General features: G+C 46.2%; 1 protein-coding gene across 4 annotated transcripts in view; it reads left to right on the top strand.

Moving 5' to 3' along the window:
- The first annotated feature begins 1054 nt into the window (after positions 1–1054).
- ZSCAN20 (zinc finger and SCAN domain containing 20) overlaps positions 1055–22689 on the top strand; it is a 28384-nt gene continuing 6749 nt past the window's right edge. Inside the window, exons 1-7 of one of the 4 annotated variants that reach the window (XM_049617536.1) lie at positions 1055–1156; positions 9488–10008; positions 14937–15123; positions 15575–15651; positions 15932–16016; positions 19347–20033; positions 21683–22111. In XM_049617536.1, coding sequence (XP_049473493.1) covers positions 9598–10008; positions 14937–15123; positions 15575–15651; positions 15932–16016; positions 19347–20033; positions 21683–22111 — 1876 coding nt within the window. In that variant the 5' untranslated portion in view covers positions 1055–1156; positions 9488–9597. Of the gene's footprint in view, positions 1157–9487; positions 10009–10032; positions 11049–14936; positions 15124–15574; positions 15652–15931; positions 16017–19346; positions 20034–21682; positions 22112–22689 lie in introns of those variants that run through there. The other 3 variants (XM_049617534.1, XM_049617535.1, XM_049617537.1) reach the window with 3 other exon arrangements.

Genomic DNA, 22689 nt, shown 5'->3' with positions numbered 1-22689 from the left:
AACACAAAAATGATAAAGCGATGCAGTAATTCATTCAAGGCCACACAGCTAGGAAGTAGGGATTTGGATCCATGCCTGACTACAAAACCCTACATGTTCAACCCCCCTATTAGACTGCTCATATCCCGACCTATTCATAATGCTAAAAAGCGACTGCATTTATATTGAAATTATTCTGATTATTATTATTCAAATAATGATTAACATTTTTCCAACACCCAGAAGTGCCAAGCTCTGTACTAACTGATTTACATAATAATGGCTAAACATTTCACTGTGTATTATTAGGACCCAGGCCCTGATTTAATTGTCTTAGGTGTATTATCTCATTGAAGCCTCACAAAAACCCAGCCAACGAGTGCTATTATTATCCCCACTTTACAGGAGAAGAACCAGAGGTTCACCATCCATCTCAAGTTATGTAGCTCTTTTTTTTTTTTTTTAATTTTTTTAATTAAATTTTTTTTTTTTATTTTAAGAGAGAGAGAGAGAGCGCACGAACAGAGGTAGGGGCAGAGAGAGAGGGGGGAGAGAGAATCCCAAGCAGGCTCTGCACTCTCTGCGCAGAGCCCAGATGCTGGCTAGAACTCACCAACCGGTGAGATCATTACCTGAGCCAAAACCAAGAGTGGGTGGCTTAACCTACCGAGTCACCCAGGCGCCCCCCCAGTCATCTAAGTTTTACTGTGAGCTGGAGATGGAACCTACAGTTGTCCAACTCTCTCCTGTCTACCAGTCTGGTCACCTCCGTTTACCCTCTTTGTCCCTAACTCTGCTCTCACCTCTCCGGTGCCCACAGCCTCTGGCCTCTTTCCGGCAGCAGACCCCCTCGCCTTCAGCTTGAGGGCCCGCCCACTGGGCGGTGCCATGATCTCGGAACCTGCGGAAAGGACCAGGGTTGCGACAGGCTCCGCCCCCACGAATAGACCCTGTTCCGATTTGTTCCGGTGCCCGGGACCGGGAGCAGATGACACATTTATTGGCTGAGGATATCGGGAAGGCAGCCAACGGAGGCTCGCGCTCGCGCGGTGCCTTCTGGGAGTTGCAGTCTTAGACACTCCCTTCCCGGGTGGCACCGATCGGACTCCGCGTCCCAGCATTCCCTGCGCGAACCCCGGAGCACTTCCGCCCTGTTGTGAAGTGGGTGTCTCGGTGGGTGAGTCCGGGTGGTGGGGCGGGGGCAGCTGAGACTCAGGCTCTGGGCTGGAAGCTTAGGAGGTGGTGGTGTCCTAGAGGGCCAGGGAAGGTGAGAGGGGAGAAAGCAGCTTTTCTTGGCGGGCGGGGGGTGAGGGTGAGGGGCGGCCAGAGGATGGAGCGTCCGGAGATGGGAAGGGTCATAGAGGGGTCGGGGATGAGGAGGGAGATAGAAGGCCCTGGGAGCGAAGACGGTTCTAGAAAGGTATGTAGGTGAGAAGACAGAGAGAGGTTCTGGAGGTAGCAGAGTCCTAGAAGGGTCTGGAAATCACAGAGGGAAGCATAGACGGTTCTTGGGCCCTGGCAAGATGAAGAGAAAAAGGCCGGAGCTTGAAGCCCGACCTTAAAAATGGTGTTCCAGCCTCTACTCGCCCGCCTCGACAGACGTAGCAAATCTGATATCCCCTTACACTTCCTCTAATGGTTGTGACCTCTGGAACCCAGTAGGTGGGACTGGCTGTCGTGTTCTGCCCCAAATCAGCACCCGCTTCCCTTCTGCCCGATGGAAGTGAATGGCACCTTCCTCCACTTTAGCGCTCTGGTTCCTCTTGCATTCTTCCACAGCCAGGGATCTTCAGACCTTTCAGTTTCTGTTATGTGTCCTGAATCTGCCCCTTTTCTGGTCAGGGTTTTTGCACAAGGCTTTCATCTTTTCACCTCCCCAGCCTGGAAAAACACATTGTAGTCAGCGTCCACCTATTTAACCCACAAATCTGATTGTGCCTTCTGCTTAAAAACCTTCTTTCTCATCACCTGTAGAATTAAGTCCAAACACCTTAGCCCGATAGTCCAGACTTTTCATAAACTCCCTCTGCAGCCGAATCTTGTGCACCCCATGCTATTTGTTTTTTTCGGTTTCTTGGGGAGGCTGTTTGGTTTTCCACCGTTATGTGTGCCCTTCTCTCTGCTTAGAGTACACTTTTTCCCACTGTTCTCTGACAAGAGAACCATTCTTCGGAGAACCAGCTAACCAACTTGAGTGTTACTTTGTTCAGTTTACCTTAAGCTGATTAAGTCACCGCCCCCAACCCCAGTTCTCACAGACCTCTTTTACCACTTTTGATCGTAATTATCTGTGACTTTTTTTTTTTTTTTTTTTTTTTTTTTTTTTGGTCTCTTCCACTAGACTGTAAGCTTATCTAGGACAGGAACAGTTTCTGAGTCACTGCCATTTCTTCATTGCCCAGCCCAGGATAGTAAATACTTGATGTAAATCATGTAAATTGGTAAATACTTAATGAATGTGTGAAAAGTGACCATCCAGGGTGAGCTTTGCTGTACCAGTTTTTTTTTTAATTTTTTAATGTTTGTTTATTTTGAAAAAAAAAGTTTTTTTTAACGTTTATTTATTTTTGAGACAGAGAGAGACAGAGCATGAACGGGGGGAGGGACAGAGAGAGAGGGAGACACAGAATCGGAAGCAGGCTCCAGGCTCTGAGCCGTCAGCCCAGAGCTCGATGCGGGGCTCGAACTCATGGACCGCGAGATCGTGACCTGAGCTGAAGTCGGACGCTTAACCAACTGAGCCACCCAGGCGCCCCTTATGTTTGTTTATTTTAAGAGAGAGAGAGAGAGCGAGCGAGCCAGAGCGTGAGCAGGGGAGGGGCAGAGAGAGAAGGAGACATAGAATCTGAAGCAGGCTCCAGGCTCTGAGCTGTTGACACAGAGCCTGATGTGGGGCTCAAACTGACAAGCTGTGAGATCATGACGTGAGCCGAAGTTGGACGCTCAACCGGCTGAGCCACCCAGGCGCCCCTTTTATGCCAGTCTTAAAGACTGCTTCTTCAAGTGGATTTCTAAGGACATGAGGCTTTAGTCTTTTCCTGCCTGTCAGGGCTGTCTTTGCTGGATGCTGATTCAATACCAATGGGAGTTTAAGCCAGGGATGGCAAATACGTAGAATGTGTGGTACCACTTTTTCTTCCTGTGTCTGGTGGTCATAGCTAATTGGTGGCAACACATATTGACATGGGATTCAGATATTGACACGGACAATGCTAAGGACTCTGTCCTTAGCACAGTGACTGAAGTTGGTGCTTTACATGAAGCCTATTTGCTCTCCCTGGTTTAAACCCTTAAATGTTTAAGCAGTAGCCTGGACCATCAGCCAAATACACTGGCTAGCCTTTGGGGGCTCCTAGTTTCTTCTTTGGAAGTCACAGACCAGTCTTGGCCTTTCCCATGGGACTGGGGCAGCTCTCTTACCATCCCACTGTTCAGTCGGTGGGCTTTTAAGTCCACATCCATACTCAATACCCCAGGAGCCAGGAGGCCCCTTAGCTTCTTCCCTGTATTTGTAAAGGGATCCTGACCCAGTCAATACCTATCCCTCCTTGCTTAGGGGAATCAGTACGCTTTCTAGATCTTCCTAGATGGTGGAAGAGCTCTTTCAGAGTATTTAGCTTGAAAGGTGGTAAAGTGACGACAGCCCATGATGACAGAAGCCTATCATCATCCTCTATTTAGTCCTGGTATTTGAAACGATTTTTGAGTTGGTTGCCAATATTTAAAAAGCCAGAGTTCTAGCTTCTCTTGGAAAAAAGTAGGCGGCCTGGGAACTTGGCCAGTGTTCTCTCTGGTGCTGTGTAGTTCGTCACAGCCCCTGCTCCACTCATTTACCGATTTACATTTTGCCTGGCCCCTGTAGCCATTTAAATTTGTAGCCACTGACTTGAGTCTTCCTGCCCCTTTGCTCTATTCTCATCATACTAATTGGGGAATCTGGGCCAAATGCTGAGTACGGTCAAGCTGTAAGCTGCAGTCTTTTATTTATTTATTTTATTAACATTTTTTTTTTTAACATTTATTTATTTTTGAGAGACAGAGAGAGCCAGAGCACGAGTGAGGAAGGGCCAGAGAGAGGAGACACAGAATCCAAAGCTCCAGGCTCTGAGCTTGTCAGCACAGAGCCTGAAGTGGGGCTTGAACCCACGAACCGTGGGATCATGACCTGAGCTGAAGTCAGACACTCAACCAACTGAGCCATCGCAGGTGCTCCTGTAAGCTTCAGTCTTGATTGGCAGCTGCAGAGTCCACATGACCTGTCCGGGGTCACACAGCTAATAATGGCAGGAGTGGAACTGGAACCCTGATTAGCTCCCTCCTGCCTTAATGTTCTTTCCACTCTCCTCCCATCTTCACAGGGGTTTGGGTGATTGGCAGACCTAGAGGAATCTATGTGGTGCGGTTAAGAAAAATGACTGGAGGGGCGCCTGGGTGGCGCAGTCGGTTAAGCGTCCGACTTCAGCCAGGTCACGATCTCGCGGTCCGTGAGTTCGAGCCCCGCGTCAGGCTCTGGGCTGATGGCTCGGAGCCTGGAGCCTGTTTCCGATTCTGTGTCTCCCTCTCTCTCTGCCCCTCCCCCGTTCATGCTCTGTCTCTCTCTGTCCCAAAAATAAATAAAAAATGTTTAAAAAAAAAAAAAAAAAAAAAAAGAAAAATGACTGGAAAGAACGTATCTTGGCTTAGTCCCAACTCTGCTGCTTCCTAGTTGTGTGACCTTAAGTGAGTCCCTTCACAGAAGCTCAATTCCCTATATGTAAATTGAGGATATAGTGGACTCATACTTTATAGGAGAATTCTATTCTAAAGTTAGCACTCTGACTTTGGGAAATCTCATTTAGCCCAAAATCACAGTCAGCTTGAAAATCCTTTGGCAAGGAGCCATTTAGAAACCAACATGCTGTCTTTCAATAAGCTAACCAGCGCAGCTGGGTTTTCTTGTTTGAATGTCAGATGAAAGAGTTGGCTTGTGTTTAGGGACGCTGCTGTATGAAGCACACTCGGTTCATACTCTGGAGAGAGAGGCTTGAGGGAATTCAGACCAACCTGGGGACCAGGAAAATCCTGCTTATTCTGGAATAGACACAGAGCGAACAGAACTGGCTGCACCATTTAAATTATGTGCTTTTTTTTTTTTTTTTTTCCTCTTTCTGGTGTTTGCATGCAGTGTAATACACGTAAGGTAGAGATCAGTGTAGTGCAACTCCACACTAAGGACGCTTGACTTGCTTGCCAGGAGGATTCAGTGAGATTGTGAATGTAGAGCACGTAGCACCAGACCTGGCACCTCATGGGCACTCAGGAGATGGGTACTCTTTGAGATTGTTGATCCTGGTGTGGCCCTGACATTCTTGGTCATCTTAGGACTGAGGGATGCCCTTGTCCTTTCTTTCTCCCAGCTCTGTGTAAAGTCGCCCTGCCATTTGCTGACTGTATTCATCTCCCTCTGGGGATAGGCTGCAATTCCTATCTAAGAGAGTAGCAGGAAAAGCTTTCAGATTTGTATTTGTTTTATATATATATGTATATATATATACACACACACACACACACATATATACATACATATACATATATGTATATATATGTGTATATATATGTATATATATATATATATGTGCAAGTTAGTTAACATATAGCGTAGTAATGATTTCAGGGATAGAATTCAGTGATTTATTACTTACATATAACACCCAGTGCTCATCTCAATAAGTGCCCACCTTAATGCCCATCACCCATTTAGCCCATACTCCCCATCCAACACCCCACCAGCAACCCTCAGTTTGTTCTCTGTATTTAAGAGTCTCTTATGGTTTGTCTACCTCTCTGTTTTTATCTTATTTTTGCTTCCCTTCCCCTGTGTTCATCTGTTTTGTTTCTTAATTCCACATACAAGTGAAATCATGATATTTGCCTTTCTCTGACTGACTTATTTCACTTAGCATAATCCACTCTAGTTCTATCCATGTTGTTGCAAATGGTAAGATTTCATTCTTTTTGATCATGGAGTAATATTCCTTTGTATATGTATACTACATCTTCTTTATCCATTCATCAATCGATGGACATTTGGGCACTTTGGCTATTGTTGATAGTCCTGCTATAAACATTGGGATGCATGTGCCCCTTTGAATCAGCATTTTTGTATCCTTTGGATAAATACCTAGTATTGCAATTGTTGGATCAAAGGGTAGTTCTGTGTTTAATTTTTTGAGGAACTTCCATACTGTTTTCTAGAGTGGCTGCACCAGTTTACATTCCCACCGGCAATACAAAAGAGTTCCTCTTTCTCCGCATCCTTGCCAACATCTGTTGTTGCCTGAGTTGTTAATGTTAGCCATTCTGACAGGTGTGAGGTGGTATCTCATTGTGGTTTTGATTTGTATTTCCCTGATGATGATTGATGCTGAGCATCTTTTCATGTGTTCTTTAGCCATCTGGATGTCTTCTTTGGAAAAGTGTCTGCTCATGTCTTTTGCCCATTTCTTCACTGGATTATTTGTTTTTTGGGTATTGAGTTTGATAAGTTCTTAATAGATTTTGGATACTAACCCTTTATCTGATATGCCATTTGCAAATGTCAGATTTGTATTGGAAACTAACCCTTGAACTTTCAAGTCTTCCCAGAAGAAAATACCTATTATCTGTGGCTCTTGGCTTTGGGACTGGTGGGACTACTAATTGCCTATTTTGTTGTAGTGTTAGTCTCTCTGTGCAGGAGCACAAACTTCTTTGCTTGCTCATTGACGGTCTCTCTCATTAGAAAGTAACTTTCATGAAGGTACAAACCGTCTTTCCCAGTTACTGTTGGCTGTGTAGATACCAGTACAGTGCAGGTACATAGTGGGACTCTGTAAATGACTGGTGAATTAGTCCTTGTGTGAGAGAGTGACACAAATGCTTTTGGACTAGTGTGTGATTAAGGCTGTGACTAAAAAAGAAATTTCATGAAAAGTTCATTCTTTAGCTTAATATAAATGATGGACTTTCCATAGCCCAATAGGCTTTCGAGATACTGGATTTACCATTTTAATTAAAGGCAACAACACTTCCAATGGCCCTGCTATTTATCAGGCATTATGGATACAGAAATGAGTAAGATAGAGTCCTGGCCCTAATAATACAATTTAATGGTCAGAGGTAAGAAGAGGTAACTACAACAGTGTAGGATACCACTTTATAGTAGAGGCATGTGCCAATTGCTTTGGGAATACAGGACTGGAGAAGTGATTCTGGGAAAGCAGGGAATGGGGCAGGGCATGACAAAGGCATGTTAAGGAATTCTTAACAGATGAGGTGACATTGACCTGGTAGCTGAGGGACAAGCAGGAAGTTGTCAGATGGTCATGAGTTGTGTTCGTAGTTCCTCCCTGAGTATGTAGAGGTCTTTAGGACAAGTCTTTATTTTTCATCACCCTTGCCTTGTTCCTGGAGAGTCCAGTCAGATGGCCTAAAATCTAAATACCAGCCCCTCTCCACTCTTAATTTGGCTGTGTCATTCCCATTTAGAAGGAGCTGATAGTTTCCTTTGAGTGGGTGTTTTTATGTCATCTAGGTTTGTTGGGAATGACACAAAGAGCTCATTTTTCCAGATCACCCAGCACAAGTGTTGTCAGAGTCTTCCTTGTGTCAAAGAAGCAATCCCAGTTGTCCACTCAGTAAGTGTTTTCGGAGAGCCTCCTGTGTGTAGCATCATGCTTGTTGTGGGGGTGGAGGAGGGAAGGGGTAAACTATGTTCCTCATCCTCAGTGAGGCCGTAATCTCTCTGGGGCCACACACATACACTCCCCTCTAATACAACATAGAAAGTGGCAAGTGTGACAGAGATAGAAATAGAAAGGAGGAAAGAATTCCTTCTGACATGAGCTAGAAGGTCATTTAAAAATCTAGTGTGTGCAGAAGGGGATTAGTTATAACCCTTGCTTCATGACACATCACCATCATGAGCTGACTGTTGTCTGACTGAGCTGATTGTTTACCGAGCGCTGCCTCTGTGTGCTGAGCACTGTACTGGTCAGCTTATGATCTAGTGGGTAAGATAATTATAATCGAGCATGATCAGGTTTGTGGTAGAGAAACGTAGGTGGCATGGAAGCTTGTGGCATAGGAAGGATTGAATCTTGTTTCAGGGCACAGGGAGGGCCTCTTGGAAAGAGTACAATTGACGTTGAGACCTAGCTAGGTGAAGAAAGGGAGGACACTTCCTAAAGGAGATGGTCCACAGCATGTAGGAGGGTTCCAAGGGCAGCAAAAGCTGTGTGGCTGGAGTGCCCTGACCAGTGGAACATGGTAAAGAGATGAGGTATAGACTTGGGCAAGGTTCACACTTGATTGTGAAGGATGTGGGAGGTCACCCAAGGGTGTTCAGCAGGAAGTGACCTGGTCAGATTTTGAGCTAGTCTGGTTGTTGTGTGAAGAACTCTGGGTTGGGGTGAGAGGAGAGAAGGCAGGGACATGAGTTAGGAGGCTGATCCAATGAAAAGCATGGCGACTCTCTGGCCTGAGGTGGCAGCATTGGGGGTCTAGATGCTTAGGAGGCCAGGAGGCACAGCTTGGTGATGAATTGGATATGGGGGATGTTGAAGGAAGGTGATCCCTGGGTTTCTGGCATGGGTAAATTTTTTTTTTAAATATTTTTAAATGTTTATTTATTTTTGAGACAGAGAGACAGACAGAGAGAGAGAGAGTGACAGAGACAGAGTATGAGCAGGGGAAGGGCAGAGAGAGAGACACACACACACAGAATCCAAAGCAGGCTCCAGGCTCTGAGCTGTCCGCACAGAGCCTGACATGGGGCTTGAACTCACAGACCATGAAATCATGACCTGAGCCAAAGTCGGATGCTTAACCGACTGAGCCACCCAGGTGCCCCTGGCATGGGTAACTTGATAGAAAGTGGTGCCTTGGCTGGATGGAGAGCTCCAGAAGAGGGACGGGTCTGTAGGAGAAAATGATGAATTCAATTTGGGGCCCACTGAGTTTGAGGTGCCTAATAGACAGTCAAGTGGGAAATGTCCCGTAGATGATTGGATTTGGGGTCTGGAGGCAGGTCCTGGCTGAAGCTTTGGGAGTCATCAGTTTCAAGACGGTGAAAAATGTCAAATGGATGGGTTGGCCAAGAGGGAATGTAGAGTGAGAGGGGTTTTGCAAGGGGAGCACCCTTAAAGGAAAGCTGAAGGTCCGGAGAGAAAGGCCCTGTGGAGGGGGGTGACATTTGGAACCCAACTTGAGGAAGGGTTAGACTGGGCATGTGTAGAGGAAGGAAGGCATGCTGGGGCCAGATTGTGAAGGCCTCGATGCCAGAACACGGCGTTCAGCACATCACAGAGGATTTCGTGCTGTACTGTCCTCCTCCAGCGTGTGCTGGCTGCCAGCTTGGGGGCCAGGTTGTGGTCTGTCTGCCTTCTTGTGCCTATTCCTGTCTGAGTAGCCCTGGTCCGTGCAAAGGGAGTGGAAGGTTCGGGGTCCTCTTACTCACATTGTCTGTTGTCCCTTGTCCCTCTGCCTTCAGAGCCTTGGGGAGCATCACCTCTCCCAGGAATCCTTGGAAGTACACACCTTAAATGCAGGAAGACATTGAACGAGGACGGCCCAGCTGAAGCAAGGTGTCCGGAACAGGCCATGGCCATGGCCCTGGAAGCCCGGGCCCAGGCCTCTCCCCGACCAGAACCCGAAGAACTCCTTATTGTGAAGCTGGAAGGGGACTCATGGAGACCAGAGAGCAAACCTGGGGAGGAGGGCTTCGACCCTGGCCCTGAGGCTTCCCGCCGGCGCTTCAGGCAGTTCCGGTACAGGGATGCAGCCGGACCCCACGAGGCCTTCAGCCAGCTCTGGGCGCTTTGCTGTCACTGGCTGCGGCCAGAGATCCGCCTCAAAGAGCAGATCCTGGAGCTGCTGGTGCTGGAGCAGTTCCTGACTATCCTACCCAGGGAGGTCCAGGCTTGGGTGCAGGCACGCCACCCTGAGAGTGGTGAGGAGGCGGTGGCCCTGGTGGAGGATTGGCACCGAGAGGTCCAGGCTGCGGGACAGAGGGTGAGGCGGCGGGGCTATGACTAGATTAATCATTGCCAAAACCATAGTAATAATAATAATTGTTGTTATCATCGACCAACTGACATTTATTGAGCACTGCTGTGTAACAGACACTATCTTCTGTGCTTTCCACCTAATCCTGTTTAATGAGATGGATACCGTTATCCTGATTTTACCAATGAGGAAACTGAGGCAGAGAAAAACAGGTAGTTGGCTCAAGGTCACACGGCATTAGACGGTAGAGCCAGGATGTGAATTCAGGCAGGCTGACACTGAAGCCAGCATTCAGAACCACTGCCTAAACTGCCTTTTAGGACCATATTCACGGTGCAGTTGATTTGTATTGTGTATCACACGTGACAAAGCCGTTTTACATACGTGATCTCTTTGGGTGCTTAAGGCAGTAAGGTAGGTAGGTAGACAGAAGTAGCATTATCCTCCTCATCGTATACACTAAACTAAGGCCCAAAAAGTCAGGTGGCTCACAAAGCGCAGTCAGTCCGAACCAGAGCCTAAATCCAGATCCTGAGGTTCCAAATTCATTGTTCTTTGTGTACACGACAGATGCCTCATGTGCAAGCCATGGGAATTAAAATACCTCTGAGGCATGAGGCTCAAATGAGACAGTAACTGACATTTCTTGAGCACTCACTGTGTGTCAGACACCGTTCTAACCTTTCTGTATGTATTGCTCATCTAATCAGCACAGCTGCCCGATGAGGTAGGTACTGTTATGTCACTGGTTTTCAAGTGGGTAAACAGAGACTCAGAGGTAAGTGACATGTGTAGATTCATATAACTTAAGTGGTAGAGCCAAGATAAGGGAAGTGAAAGCATCGTGGATTTAACACTCATAGTTTCAACAATTTGCAAGAGACTGAAGGCCCATGATATCATTTATAGTTTTTCTAGGGCACGACTTTTGAATCCTGCTTTTGGAGCTGGCATATGTAGAGCAAGTACTTGAACTGGCTGCGGGCTGAGCCAGCCACCCAGAACCTCCATCTCAACATACCCCTGTTCCTTCCCCTTGTTACACGGTCAGTAATTTTTGTGATGTTATATTTAATGATACGTTGTTGGGGGAAATTATAGATTGAGAAGATCCCTTGCAAATGGCAGGGGTTTTCTGTACATCATAAAAGGTGAAGCTCTGTACAGATGTGAGATTGGGGGAAGAAAGGTTTATTGTCCGTGGGTTTGCTTTTTGGATTCTTTTTAATTTTTTAATGTTTATTTATTTTTGAGAGAGAGAGAGAGAGAGAGAGAGAGAGAGAGAGAGAGAGAATGGATGGGGGAGGGGCAGAAAGAGAGGGAGACCCAGAATCAGAAGCAGGCTCCAGGCTCTAAACTGTCAGCACAGAGCCGGACGTGGGGCTTGAACTCACGAACCGTGAGATCATGACCTGATCTAAAGTCGGATGCTTAATCTACTGAGCCACACGCGTGCCCCTGCTTTTTGGATTCTTTTACAAACTGATTGAAGACACAGAAAACATATGATTTAAAGTTATAGAACTAAGTATGAGAGAGTGTACCTTATTCTAATATACCACCCCATCCTCCCGTATTATTTCTTTTAAAGAAACCATCTATTCGTCTTAAGTGGCAGTGAAAAAACAAATGAACTTGAGACCCAGAATTGAGTTAATTGAGAATTGATTTAAATCAAGGTCTTAATGACTCTTTATCTGTAAAATGAGAGGGTTGGACTAGACCAAAAGTTCTCAAACTATACCCTTGTGAGCTGAGCAGAGGTTGAATTGCTTCTAAAATTGAAAAAAAAAAAAAAAATAAGGTAATGGAATGTGCTCTATCATGTATTATTTTCCTGTGACTTTTATTTTTATTTTTTAACTTTCTACCTGCTCCTGAGTGCTCACAGATGTCAAAACAAATGGATAAGTAGCAAAGGAGCTCCCCTGCCCCCACATATATGCTTGTGATCTTACATTGCAAGGTACCTGACTCAGTTACATTTTTTGCAAGGAAGACTTTTCCAAGTCTTACTAATGGAATGAAGTATGCTAACTCCATTCCTCAGAGAGAACCGCCTGGAAAAGGCAGCGCTGCTGGGCTAAATGACCTCCAAGATATTTTCCTTAAAGAGACCTCTCAGCTGTGCTCTTGGGTGGGTTTTGGCTTGCTGACTCCGTCGTCACCCTGTTGCAGCAACCCTCTCCCCATTAGGTGCATAGGCATTTTTTTAAAATATATTTTTTAAGTTTATTTGTTTATTTTGAGAGAGAGAGAAAGCATGAGTTGGGGAGGGGCAGAGAGAAAATCTTGAGCAGGCTCCACACTGTCGGTGCAGAACCTGATGCAGGGCTCGAACCTATGAACTGTGAGATCATGACCTGAGCCACAGTTGGATGCTTAACCAGCTGAGCCACCCAGGTGCCCCTGCAGAGGCACTTTTTAAACAAACAGACTTTATTTTTTAGAGCAGTTTTAGGTTAACAGCAAAACTGAGTAGAAAGTGCAGAGGTTGCTCCTGTACCTCCAGTCCCCATGCACGCACATCATTCCCCACCAGAGTGGCACGTTGATCATGATCAATGAACTTACCTTGACACGTCCTTATCACCCAAAGTCCATAGTTTACATTAGGTGTCACTCTTGGTGTTGTACGTGCTGTGGATTTTGACAAATGTATAACAACATGTATTCACCATTATAGTTCATACAAGATAGTTTCACTGCCCTAAAATCCTTTGTGCTCCGCATATTTATCCTTCCCTTCCCCCAACCCCTAGCAACCATTGATTTTTTTGCTGTCTTCATACTTTCACCTTTTCCAAAGTGTCATATAGTCGGAATCATACAGTATGTATGTAGCCTTTTCAGAATGACTTCTTTCACTTAGGAGTATGCATTTAAAGTCCCTCCATATGTCTGCATGGTTTGATAGCACATTTCTTTTCAGTGTTGAGTAACATTCCATTGTCTAGATGTACTGCAGTTTATTACCTACTGAAGGATATCTTGGATGCTTCCAAGTTTTGGCAATTATGGGTAGAACTGCTATAAACATCCATGTGCAGGCTTTGTGTGGTGCACAGGCATTTTTGATGAATTCTTTTTTTTTTTTTTTTTTTTTTCAACGTTTTTTATTTATTTTTGGGACAGAGAGAGACACAGCATGAACGGGGGAGGGGCAGAGAGAGAGGGAGACACAGAATCGGAAACAGGCTCCAGGCTCCGAGCCATGAGCCCAGAGCCTGACGCGGGGCTCGAACTCACAGACCGCGAGATCGTGACCTGGCTGAAGTCGGACGCCCAACCGACTGCGCCACCCAGGCGCCCCTGATGAATTCTTTACTCATCCCTACTCCAACCAAAATTCTACCAGTTTTTTCCTTCTCCTTGTCACTTGAATCTCCTTCTTTCTGTCTACAGTTGCCATCTACGGGATCAAAACCTTTGCATAGGCGTGGCAGTAGTTAGAGGAGCTAGAGCCGGGAGTGAGGATTGTTGTGGAGTCTAGTCCTGCAGTTGCTCTGTAGATTGTAAGATTGTAACTATAACAAAGAGATTTATTTGTTTTTTTCCTTAAATAACCACAGTAGAATGCGGATAAGCACATGTTTGCTCCCTATGAGCCATACAAGACATTGGTGGATGGCCTCACTTGGAATGGATTTTTATGCTCTGGGGCCATACCTGTATATCTTAAGGATAAACATCCCTGTCTTTGAGTGAGGATTGGAGTTTTCCCATCAGCCAAAGGTTTTTTGGAGTTCTGGAAGTTTGGCAAACTCATTAAGTTGCTGAAGGTGGATGTTAATATTTTGAGTCAAAAAATAAGACTCAGAGCAATGTATATAATTGCTACCTTTTGTAAAATAGGGAAGAAGTAAGAGTCTATATTCATAGATGCTTGTGTATAAAGAACCGAAAGGATGCGGAACAGTAGTCACCTGTGGGGAAGAGTAGGGAGAAGGAAGACACTGGGCAGATGGGACAGGGACAGGGTAGGGATGGGGTATTTTCACCAAATGTACCTTTATATTTTCTATTTTTGAACCAGGTGAGCATTGAAAATTACCTTTTGAAAAAATTAAAACACATTTTTTTAAGTTTCTATAATGCAGTGAGGTTGTTCCATTGTTGGGGTTTTAGGGCCAGGAAATAACATCTCTTCCATCTCTCAATTTGGAACCAAATGACAGATAAGAAATGAGCTTTATGATTGGTAATGCTGAGTGGGTACTGTCCTCTCTTAATTGGTTATTCCCTTTTATTATATACATGCCCTGTATCTCTGAGTACTCGTTCGCCTGACCTTGAATTTAAGTAGCCACTTCTACTTTCCTTTCGAGTTATAGTGCCTTCTCTTCGCTTCTCCTTGTGTTTGAAGAGTAGATAAGACTTTCTAAAGCAGCACATACTTTTATTGCATTTTAAAATTCCATTTGTAGTTGTTTGTCTCTCCTTTTTCTTACATTTACTTTTGAATTTTCCTTGCCTTCCAGCAGGAATATTTAGAGCAATTATATCCAGTTACTGGTGTATCTGTTTTTATGTTTCCTTTTGTCGTTTAATGTATACCTGGCTAACTTTTATCTTTTTTTGATAACTTAAAAATGAATCGACTTTTGATGTTTAGAGATTAGTTTTTAATGTCATGAAAATTTTACATGATTTATCTCTTTATGATTCAAAAATGTTTGGAACAGTAGCAGCCTCATTGAGATGCTTGTATAGCTTCCCTGTGTTGAACAAACCATTAGTCATTTGGTGGTATAAGCGCTGGTCTGTTGACTAATGTCAGTCTCATGGCTTTGCTGTCATACTTTGAGTCATCTTTGGATCTTAAAAAGAGTCTGTTAACCTCTGGACCACAGCTGTATTCTACGGAACGTTCCCTGCCCTACCGTAATTGGTCTTACTGAACTGACCATTGGGAATTTTGACTGTCTGTGTAGGAATTGGCCTTGTGTGCAGAAGAGACTGGGTCCTTAAAGGCAATGCAGGAATCTCAGCACTGTCCACTGCAGCCAGTGAATCACTGGCCTGAGGGACAGTCCCAGAAGCAGTGGGTGAAGAACTCATGCCCTGACCTTCCCGAGCATCTAGACACCAAGATAGTGCCACACCCCTTGAAAGAAAGTGGTGAGTACCAAGAATCAGGGAATGTCCGGGAGGAGAGGTGAGGGGTAGAGGGGGTAAGGAAGGGTGCACAGGGAGTAGGGATGTGCAGAATTCAAGACGGGGGGTGGATTGGTGTCTGATGGACACACTGGGAAGGAAGGCAGGTAAGCGCTGTGCAAGGAGAGGAAGCGCCCAGCGCTGTTGGCGCCCCACGGAGTCATGCAGCCAGTTCAGGCCAGGGCCGGGGTCACGTGGTGATCATAGGAGTGCGAGGTGGCATCTTACACACGGCCCATCTCTCGAGGCAGCTTAGGAGCCAGACGCTCTAGGATGGAAGTAAAAGGGGACATCTGCCCGGGATACCAGGACAGTCCCAGCTTGATGCAAGCATGGCATCTGGAAAGCTGGACCCGGGAGGGGCGGTTTCTTGGGAACCAGAGCTTGGGTTTAGGAGACTTCTTCTTCTCCTCAGCTGTCCTCACTCCCCGAATCCCTACTCTCCCAAAGACGGGGAGTGTTGGAGATTGGGAGGTGACCGCTGAGTCCCAGGTAAGCTGCTGTTTGTCCCTTCCTTCCTGTCCTTACTCCTCCTGTGCCCTTGCGCCTGTGCCCCTCTCCTCACTCTGTGGCCTGCCCTCAGCAGAAGGACATATGTCCTGGGGTATTAGCCTCTGCCCTTGGCCCCCAGTCTGCTGGCCTCTCCACGGTCATGCTGCTCCTTATGACACTGGCCTCACACATGGTATCCCTGCGTCCGTTATCTTTCCCGGGGCCTGGTCGCGTTGCCAGGCCATTTCCAACTGAGGTCCTTGTCTTGTACATCTCACAGGAAGCCCTGGGCCCCAGCAAACACGCTGAGAAGGAGTTCTGCAAGGACCCCCCAGGAGACAGCTGTGGGAATGGCGTGTCCCTGGGTAAGGAAACCGTGCCCTCTCAAGAGGATGTTGTCGGGTTTCTGGTACACTCAGTTCCCAGAGGCTGTTTCATCACTCCCTTAAGACTTGGGGCTCTGCGAAGTCTGGAGCTTCAGACACAGGAAGAACACATGCGCTCTGTGGCCACAGCACTGGTGGCAGGGGTGGAGCATGAGGCGTGGGGTCTGCCCGGATAGAGGCTGGCGGCTGGCTTCCGAGGGCCTGCCCTCTGGGGGTCGTTTCCTCATTTCCTCGGTACACTCAGCATGCTCCTGGGGCTGTCTCAGAAATCCAGTCTTGGCAGCATCAAACAGGGTCCATCTCCAAGGGGCAGTCCCCAGTGAGCTGAGCCCATGAGACTGATGTACTAAACCACAGTGAGAAGTAAACGTCACGGGGCTCAAAAACCCACACGGCCAGCACCGACTCCTGTTTTCGTAAGTGCGTCTCCACGGGAGCTAAACAAACATGAACCGTTTCCCTGGGGAGCTTGGGTCAGAATGATGGCTTAGACATGAGAGAGGGATAAAGTGGAAGAGACAGTGATAGGCCCGCCTCCTGTCGGTGAGAGGAGACATGGGAAGCTTGTGGGCGCCTTGCCTGACAGCATAACTCCTTTTTTACATAAACCATGATATCTTGGGAAGATAGTGTTCAGCAGAACAAACTTTGGGAAGTGTTGAACCGGGTAATCCTTAAGTTTCTTTTAGCTCTCAACTCTTTTCCATCTAGTTTTCCTTGAATATTTATTTATTACAAATTTTTTAAATGTTTATTTATTTTTGAAAGAGAGAGAGAGAGAGCACAAGCAGGGGAGGGACAGAGAGAGAGGGAGACACAGAATCTGAAGCAGGCTCTGGGCTGTGAGCTGTCAGCATGGAGCCTGATGTGGGGCTCGAACTCACGAACTGTGAGGTCATGACATGAGCCGAAGTCAGATGCTTAACTGACTGAGCCACCCAGGCACCTGACCTTGAATATTTTTTTTAATGAAAGGCTTCCTGGTTTTTTTTTTTTTTAATATGAAATTTATTGTCAAATTGGTTTCCATACAACACCCAGTGCCCATCCCAACAGGTGTCCTCCTCAATACCCATCACCCACTTTCTCCTCCCTCCCGCCCCCCATCAACCTTCAGTTTATTTTCAGTTTTTAAAAAAAAAATTTTTTTAATGTTTATTTATTTTTGAGAGAGACAGAGACAGAGCTTGAGCGGGGGAGGGGCAGAGAGAGAGGGAGACACAGAATCTGAAGCAGGCTCCAGGCTCTGAGCTGTCAGCACAGAGCCTGTCATGGGGCTCGAACCCATGGACCGTGAGATCATGACCTGAGCCAAAGTCGGGATGCCCAACTGACTGAGCCACCCAGGTGCCCCAGTTTATTTTCAGTTTTTAAGAGTCTCTTATGGTTTGGCTCCCTCCCTCTCTTTTATTTTTTCTTTCCCTTCCTCCATAGTCTTCTGTTAAGTTTCTCAGGATCCACCTAAGAGTGAAAACGTATGGTATCTGTCTTCCTCTGTATGCCTTATTTCACTTAGCATAACACCCTCCAGTTCCATCCATGTTGCTACAAATGGCCAAATTTCATTCTTTCTCATTGCCAAGTAGTATTCCATTGTGTATATAAACCACACTTTATCCATTCATCAGTTGATGGACATTTAGGCTCTTTCCATAGTTTAGCCATTGCTGAAAGTGCTGCTGTAAACATTGGGGTATAAGTGCCCCTAAGCGTCAGCACTCCTGTATCCCTTGGGTAAATTCCTAGTAGTGCTATTGCTGGGTCATAGGGTAGATCTATTTTTAATTTTTTGAGGAACCTCCACACTGTTTTCCAGAACGGCTGCATCAGTTTGCATTCCCACCAACAGTGTAAGAGGGTTCCCGTTTCTCCACATCCTCTCCAGCATCTATAGTCTCCTGATTCGTTTATTTTAGCCACTCTGACTGGCGTGAGGTGATATCTCAGTGGGTTTTGATTTTTATTTCCCTGATGAGGAGTGACGTTGAGCATCTTTTCATGTGCCTGTTGGCCATCTGGATGTCTTCTTTAGAGAAGTGTCTATTCATGTTTTCTGCCCATTTCTTCACTGGATTATTTGTTTTTTGGGTGTGGAGTTTGGTGAGTTCTTTATGGATTTTGGATACTAGCCCTTTGTCTGATAATGTCATTTGCAAATATCTTTTCCCATTCTGTCGGTTGCCTTTTAGTTTTGTTGGTTGTTTCCTTTGCAGTGCAGAAGCTTTTTATCTTCATGAGGTCCCAATAGTTCATTTTTGCTTTTAATTCCCTTGCCTTTGGAGATGTGTCAAGTAAGAAATTGCTGTGGCTGAGGTCAGAAAGGTTTTTCCCTGCTTTCTCCTCTAGGGTTTTGATGCTTTCCTGTCTCACATTCAGGTCCTTTATTTTTGTGAATGGTGTAAGAAAGTGGTCTAGTTTCATCCTTCTGCATGTTGCTGTCCAGTTCTCCCAACACCATTTGTTAAAGAGACTGTCTTTTTTCCATTGGATAGTCTTTCCTGCTTTGTCAAAGATTAGTTGGCCATACGTTTGTGGGTCTAGTTCTGGGGTTTCTATTCTATTCCATTGGTCTATGTGTCTGTTTTTGTGCCAATACCATGCTGTCTTGATGATTTTAGCTTTGTAGTAGAGGCTAAAGTCTGGGATTGTGATAAGGCTTCCTGTTTTGTTAGGGCTGGGAGCTGTTGGGACAGCAGTCCTTTCTTTAGACATTGCAAAGTGTTTTAAAAAATAAGGAAATATATTTTCTCACGTTTTTGGACGTTGAGAGGAGGACATGCTCCAATCACAGTACAAAGTGGTTCCGCAGTGTCACGGCAGACCCTAGGTTCTTTTTCTCTCCTCTGCCGTCCTCAGTGTCAGCTTTGCACTAAAGTTATCATGTGTCATAATCAAAAGATACATGCCAATGGCAGTTGGGCTCACAAGTTTCCTAGTGAGAGAGACTCTCTCTGTCTCCCTGTCTCTTACACACACACACACACACACACACACACACACACACACAGTGAATGAGTGAGAGAGAGGGAAACCTTTCCTCCAGCCATTAAATTCATTCTGCTTGGGCTAGTTTAGGCCACATGCCCATCTGTGGACCAGTAACACTCACTCTTTGTATGATATGTTTCGTAGCAACAACAAAGAAAGCAAATGAACAGAGCAAACTGGTCAATTAATGTCGGGAATTGGCATGGGAATGTCTGAATAGCTGCGTGCACGGCAGTGCTCCGTTCCAGGGGCAGTTTGGACGAGCACTCTGCTCAGTGTGTCATTTGTACTTAATCTTTTCTTTTCTTTCTTTCTATTAAGGGGCTCCAGTTTCCAAACCAGGTATCAACTGCCAGCGAGAGCAAGGACCAGGATTTTGGCGTCCGAGCTTTATCAATTCTGGAAAGAGGAACACTGCAGATTATACCTTGGATAATGAGCAAACAAAACCAGCCCAGGCATCGGCCTGGAGAGATTCCAGGGCCTGGGAGGAACAACACCAATGGGACACGGAGGACATGAAGGTGTCAGGTGTGCACTGGGGCTATGAGGAGACCAAGACTTTTCTGGCAATTTTGAGTGAGTCTCCTTTCTCTGAAAAGCTCCGGACTTGTCACCAGAACCGCCAGGTTTACCGGGCCATTGCAGAGCGGCTGAGGGCAAGGGGCTTCCTGCGGACACTGGAGCAGTGTCGCTACAGAGTCAAAAACCTCCTGCGGAACTACCGGAAAGCCAAGAGCAGCCACCCACCAGGGACCTGCCCCTTCTATGAGGAGCTGGAGGCCCTGGTGAGGGCGCGGACGGCCATCAGAGCCACCGATGGCCCAGGAGAGGCTGTGGTGCTCCCCAGGCTGGGGGACAGTGATGCAGAGATGGATGAACAGGAGGAAGGGGGCTGGGAGCCTGAAGAGACAGCAGAAGATTGTAATGGTGATGACCTGGCCACTGATGAGTCTGTCCAGGAGCCCAGGATTCCAGGGGGCCCAGCTCTGTTCCAGAGTCGTATTGGTAAGAACAAGGGGGTTTAGTGGATCCTGACTCCACCTCTCCTACCAGCCAAACCTCTGCTCTCTGAGTTCAGGGCACAGACTGGATCGCAAGTCCAGATTGATGCCACTGGTGTTAAGTTCCTTAGATTGTCCTCAAACTCCTACTCTTTCCTTCTATGATCAATTTCCTAGAATAGTTTTCTTAGTTATAGAAGCAAACTTTTAAAAACTTAAGGGACCTTAAAGAGCTAATTCAGTATTAGTTGACCCTTGAACAATGCAGGGCTAGAGTATTGATCTCTGCTTGTTTGATCGATGCACATTCAACTTTTGACTCCCGACATACTTGACCATTGGTAGCAAACTATGGACCAGAAGCCTTACTGATAATATAAATAACATGTATTTACATGTTATATGTATTGTATATTCTTACCATAAAGCAAGCTAGAGAAAAGGTGTTGTTAATATCATAAGAAAATACATTTACACTACTGTATTATATATATAAAAAAATCTGTTCTATAAGTGAATCTGTGCAGTTCAAACCCATCAACTATATTTGCCAAAGTGTGTCACTAGGAGTATGGATGGTCATAGTGTTACACGAGTGTTCCTTTTTTTTTAAGTTTTTAATGTTTATTTTTTTTGAGAGGGACAGAGACAGTGTGACTGGGGTAGGGGCAGAGAGAGTGAGAGAGAGAGAATCCCAAGCAGGCTCCACGCCACCAGCACAGAGCCTGATGTGGGGCTCAAACCCACGAAACCATGAGATTATGCCCTGAGCCAAAACCAAGTGTCGGACGCCTAACCGACCGAGCCACCCAGGTGCTCCACACGAGTGTACTTTTAAGTTTAATGTGCATGAGAACATCAACTTGTGATTTTACGGTGAATTTAGGTAAGGAAAGATACTGAGTGAAGTTTTTAATATATAACAGAAATCATAACAGTATATAGGTGAACAAGTGATGTTTGAGAAACACCCCGTCATTGTAAAAGTGGAAAAACACTGAAGCCCAAGAGATGGAATGTCTTATGTAAAGTTACACAGTGAGGTAGGGGCAGAGTCAGGATCAGAGCCCAGAGTTCCTGCCTCCATCTTTATGTAGTTTTCCTCTCCACGATGCTGCCTCCCCAGGCTGCATCATTTACCTGCTGAGGAACTGAGAACAGAACACTTCCTGTTCATTCCTCCAAAAAGAGGAAAGGGCATCCTTAGTTGGGTGCTCTTGTAACATTATTTGAGTTACATTTCTGTCTAGGGACTCTCAGTTCCCTTGTTTGTTCAGAAGAAAGTTCATAAAATAAAACTAGAGGATATGTATTGAATGGATATAGAGAAAGTCTCTTAGATCCCAATTACAGGCCTTTCCCCACACCAGTCAACTGAAGCCAGAAGTGGGGTCACCTGGTATAATATGGCCACCTATATCTTTTTCAACTAAGACTCAAGAGTTAATGGAAGGTCTTAGAATTGGGTGGGGGTGGGAGGCTCTGGCGCACCCCTGAGAAGCAAGGGAATATTCTTTGCTGGTGCCCCAGGTGCCTGGGAAATTTCTCCGTTGCCTGTGTTCTAGGCATGTATTGGAACGGGGGCCCCTGATCCCTGATGACCTGGGCTAGTCTCATTATGCCTCACAGTTCTGAACTCTTCACTCCCGACAGCAGGTGTGCACTGGGGCTACGAGGAGACCAAGGCCTTCCTGACCATTCTCAGTGAGTCCCCATTCTCTGAAAAGCTTCGCACGTGCCACCAGAACAGCCAGGTTTACCGGGCCATTGCAGAGCGGCTGTGTGCACAGGGCTTCCTGCGGACACTGGAGCAATGTCGGTACAGATTCAAAAACCTCCTTCGAAGCTACCGGAAAGCCAAGAGCAGCCACCCACCAGGGACCTGCCCCTTCTATGAGGAGCTGGACTCACTGATGAGGGCACGGACTGCGGTCAGAGCCATGGGAACCCTCAGGGAGGCAGCGAGTCTCTCTAGGTCTGGGCAGAGCAGTACTGAGGCTGACGACCAGGAGGCCTGGGAGGAGATGGCAGGTGAAGTTGGCCTCAAATCTCCCACCCTGTGTCCAGACACCCCAGACACTGGTAAGCCTGGAGTAATTCGATGTCCACCAAATCCACAGGCATGAGAGATTAAGGGGGCCGGATCATTATCATTTGCCTCTGAACTACAAGAGAGGGTGGAATTGACCAGGAAAAGCATTTGTGATTTGCTTAGTGTAATTGCCCAAATGAGAGAAGTAGTCAGGTCTTGATTTTACTGGGATTTTTTGGTAAATTACAGAGTTTATTCAATTTCTCATGATAAGAGGCTATATGGAATGTACTAGGAGAGGGAGGTGTTCCTTATTGAGTAGAGGGATGGGGAAGTTGGCCGGAGAGACTGACTAGCTGATTGTGTGTGTGGCCTGGGCCTCATGGCTCCCTTGGCAGGGTCACCATGTTCCAGGCTCTGTTCTCTGCTTTGCAGGTCACACATTTATATATGCACCGGAACTTGAGCAGTTTCACGTTGGTCACATCATAAGATGTGAGATAGAAAATATAAGATATATGGGGCGCCTGGGGGCTCCGTCGGTTAAGCGTCCGACTTCAGCTCAGGTCATGATCTCATAGTCTGTGAGTTCGAGCCCCACATCGGGCTCTGTGCTGACAGCTCAGAG

Source organism: Panthera uncia (assembly GCF_023721935.1).
Source record: "Panthera uncia isolate 11264 chromosome C1 unlocalized genomic scaffold, Puncia_PCG_1.0 HiC_scaffold_4, whole genome shotgun sequence".
In the NCBI taxonomy this organism is placed as follows: domain Eukaryota; kingdom Metazoa; phylum Chordata; class Mammalia; order Carnivora; family Felidae; genus Panthera; species Panthera uncia.
This window is presented reverse-complemented; position numbering and strand designations above follow the sequence as displayed.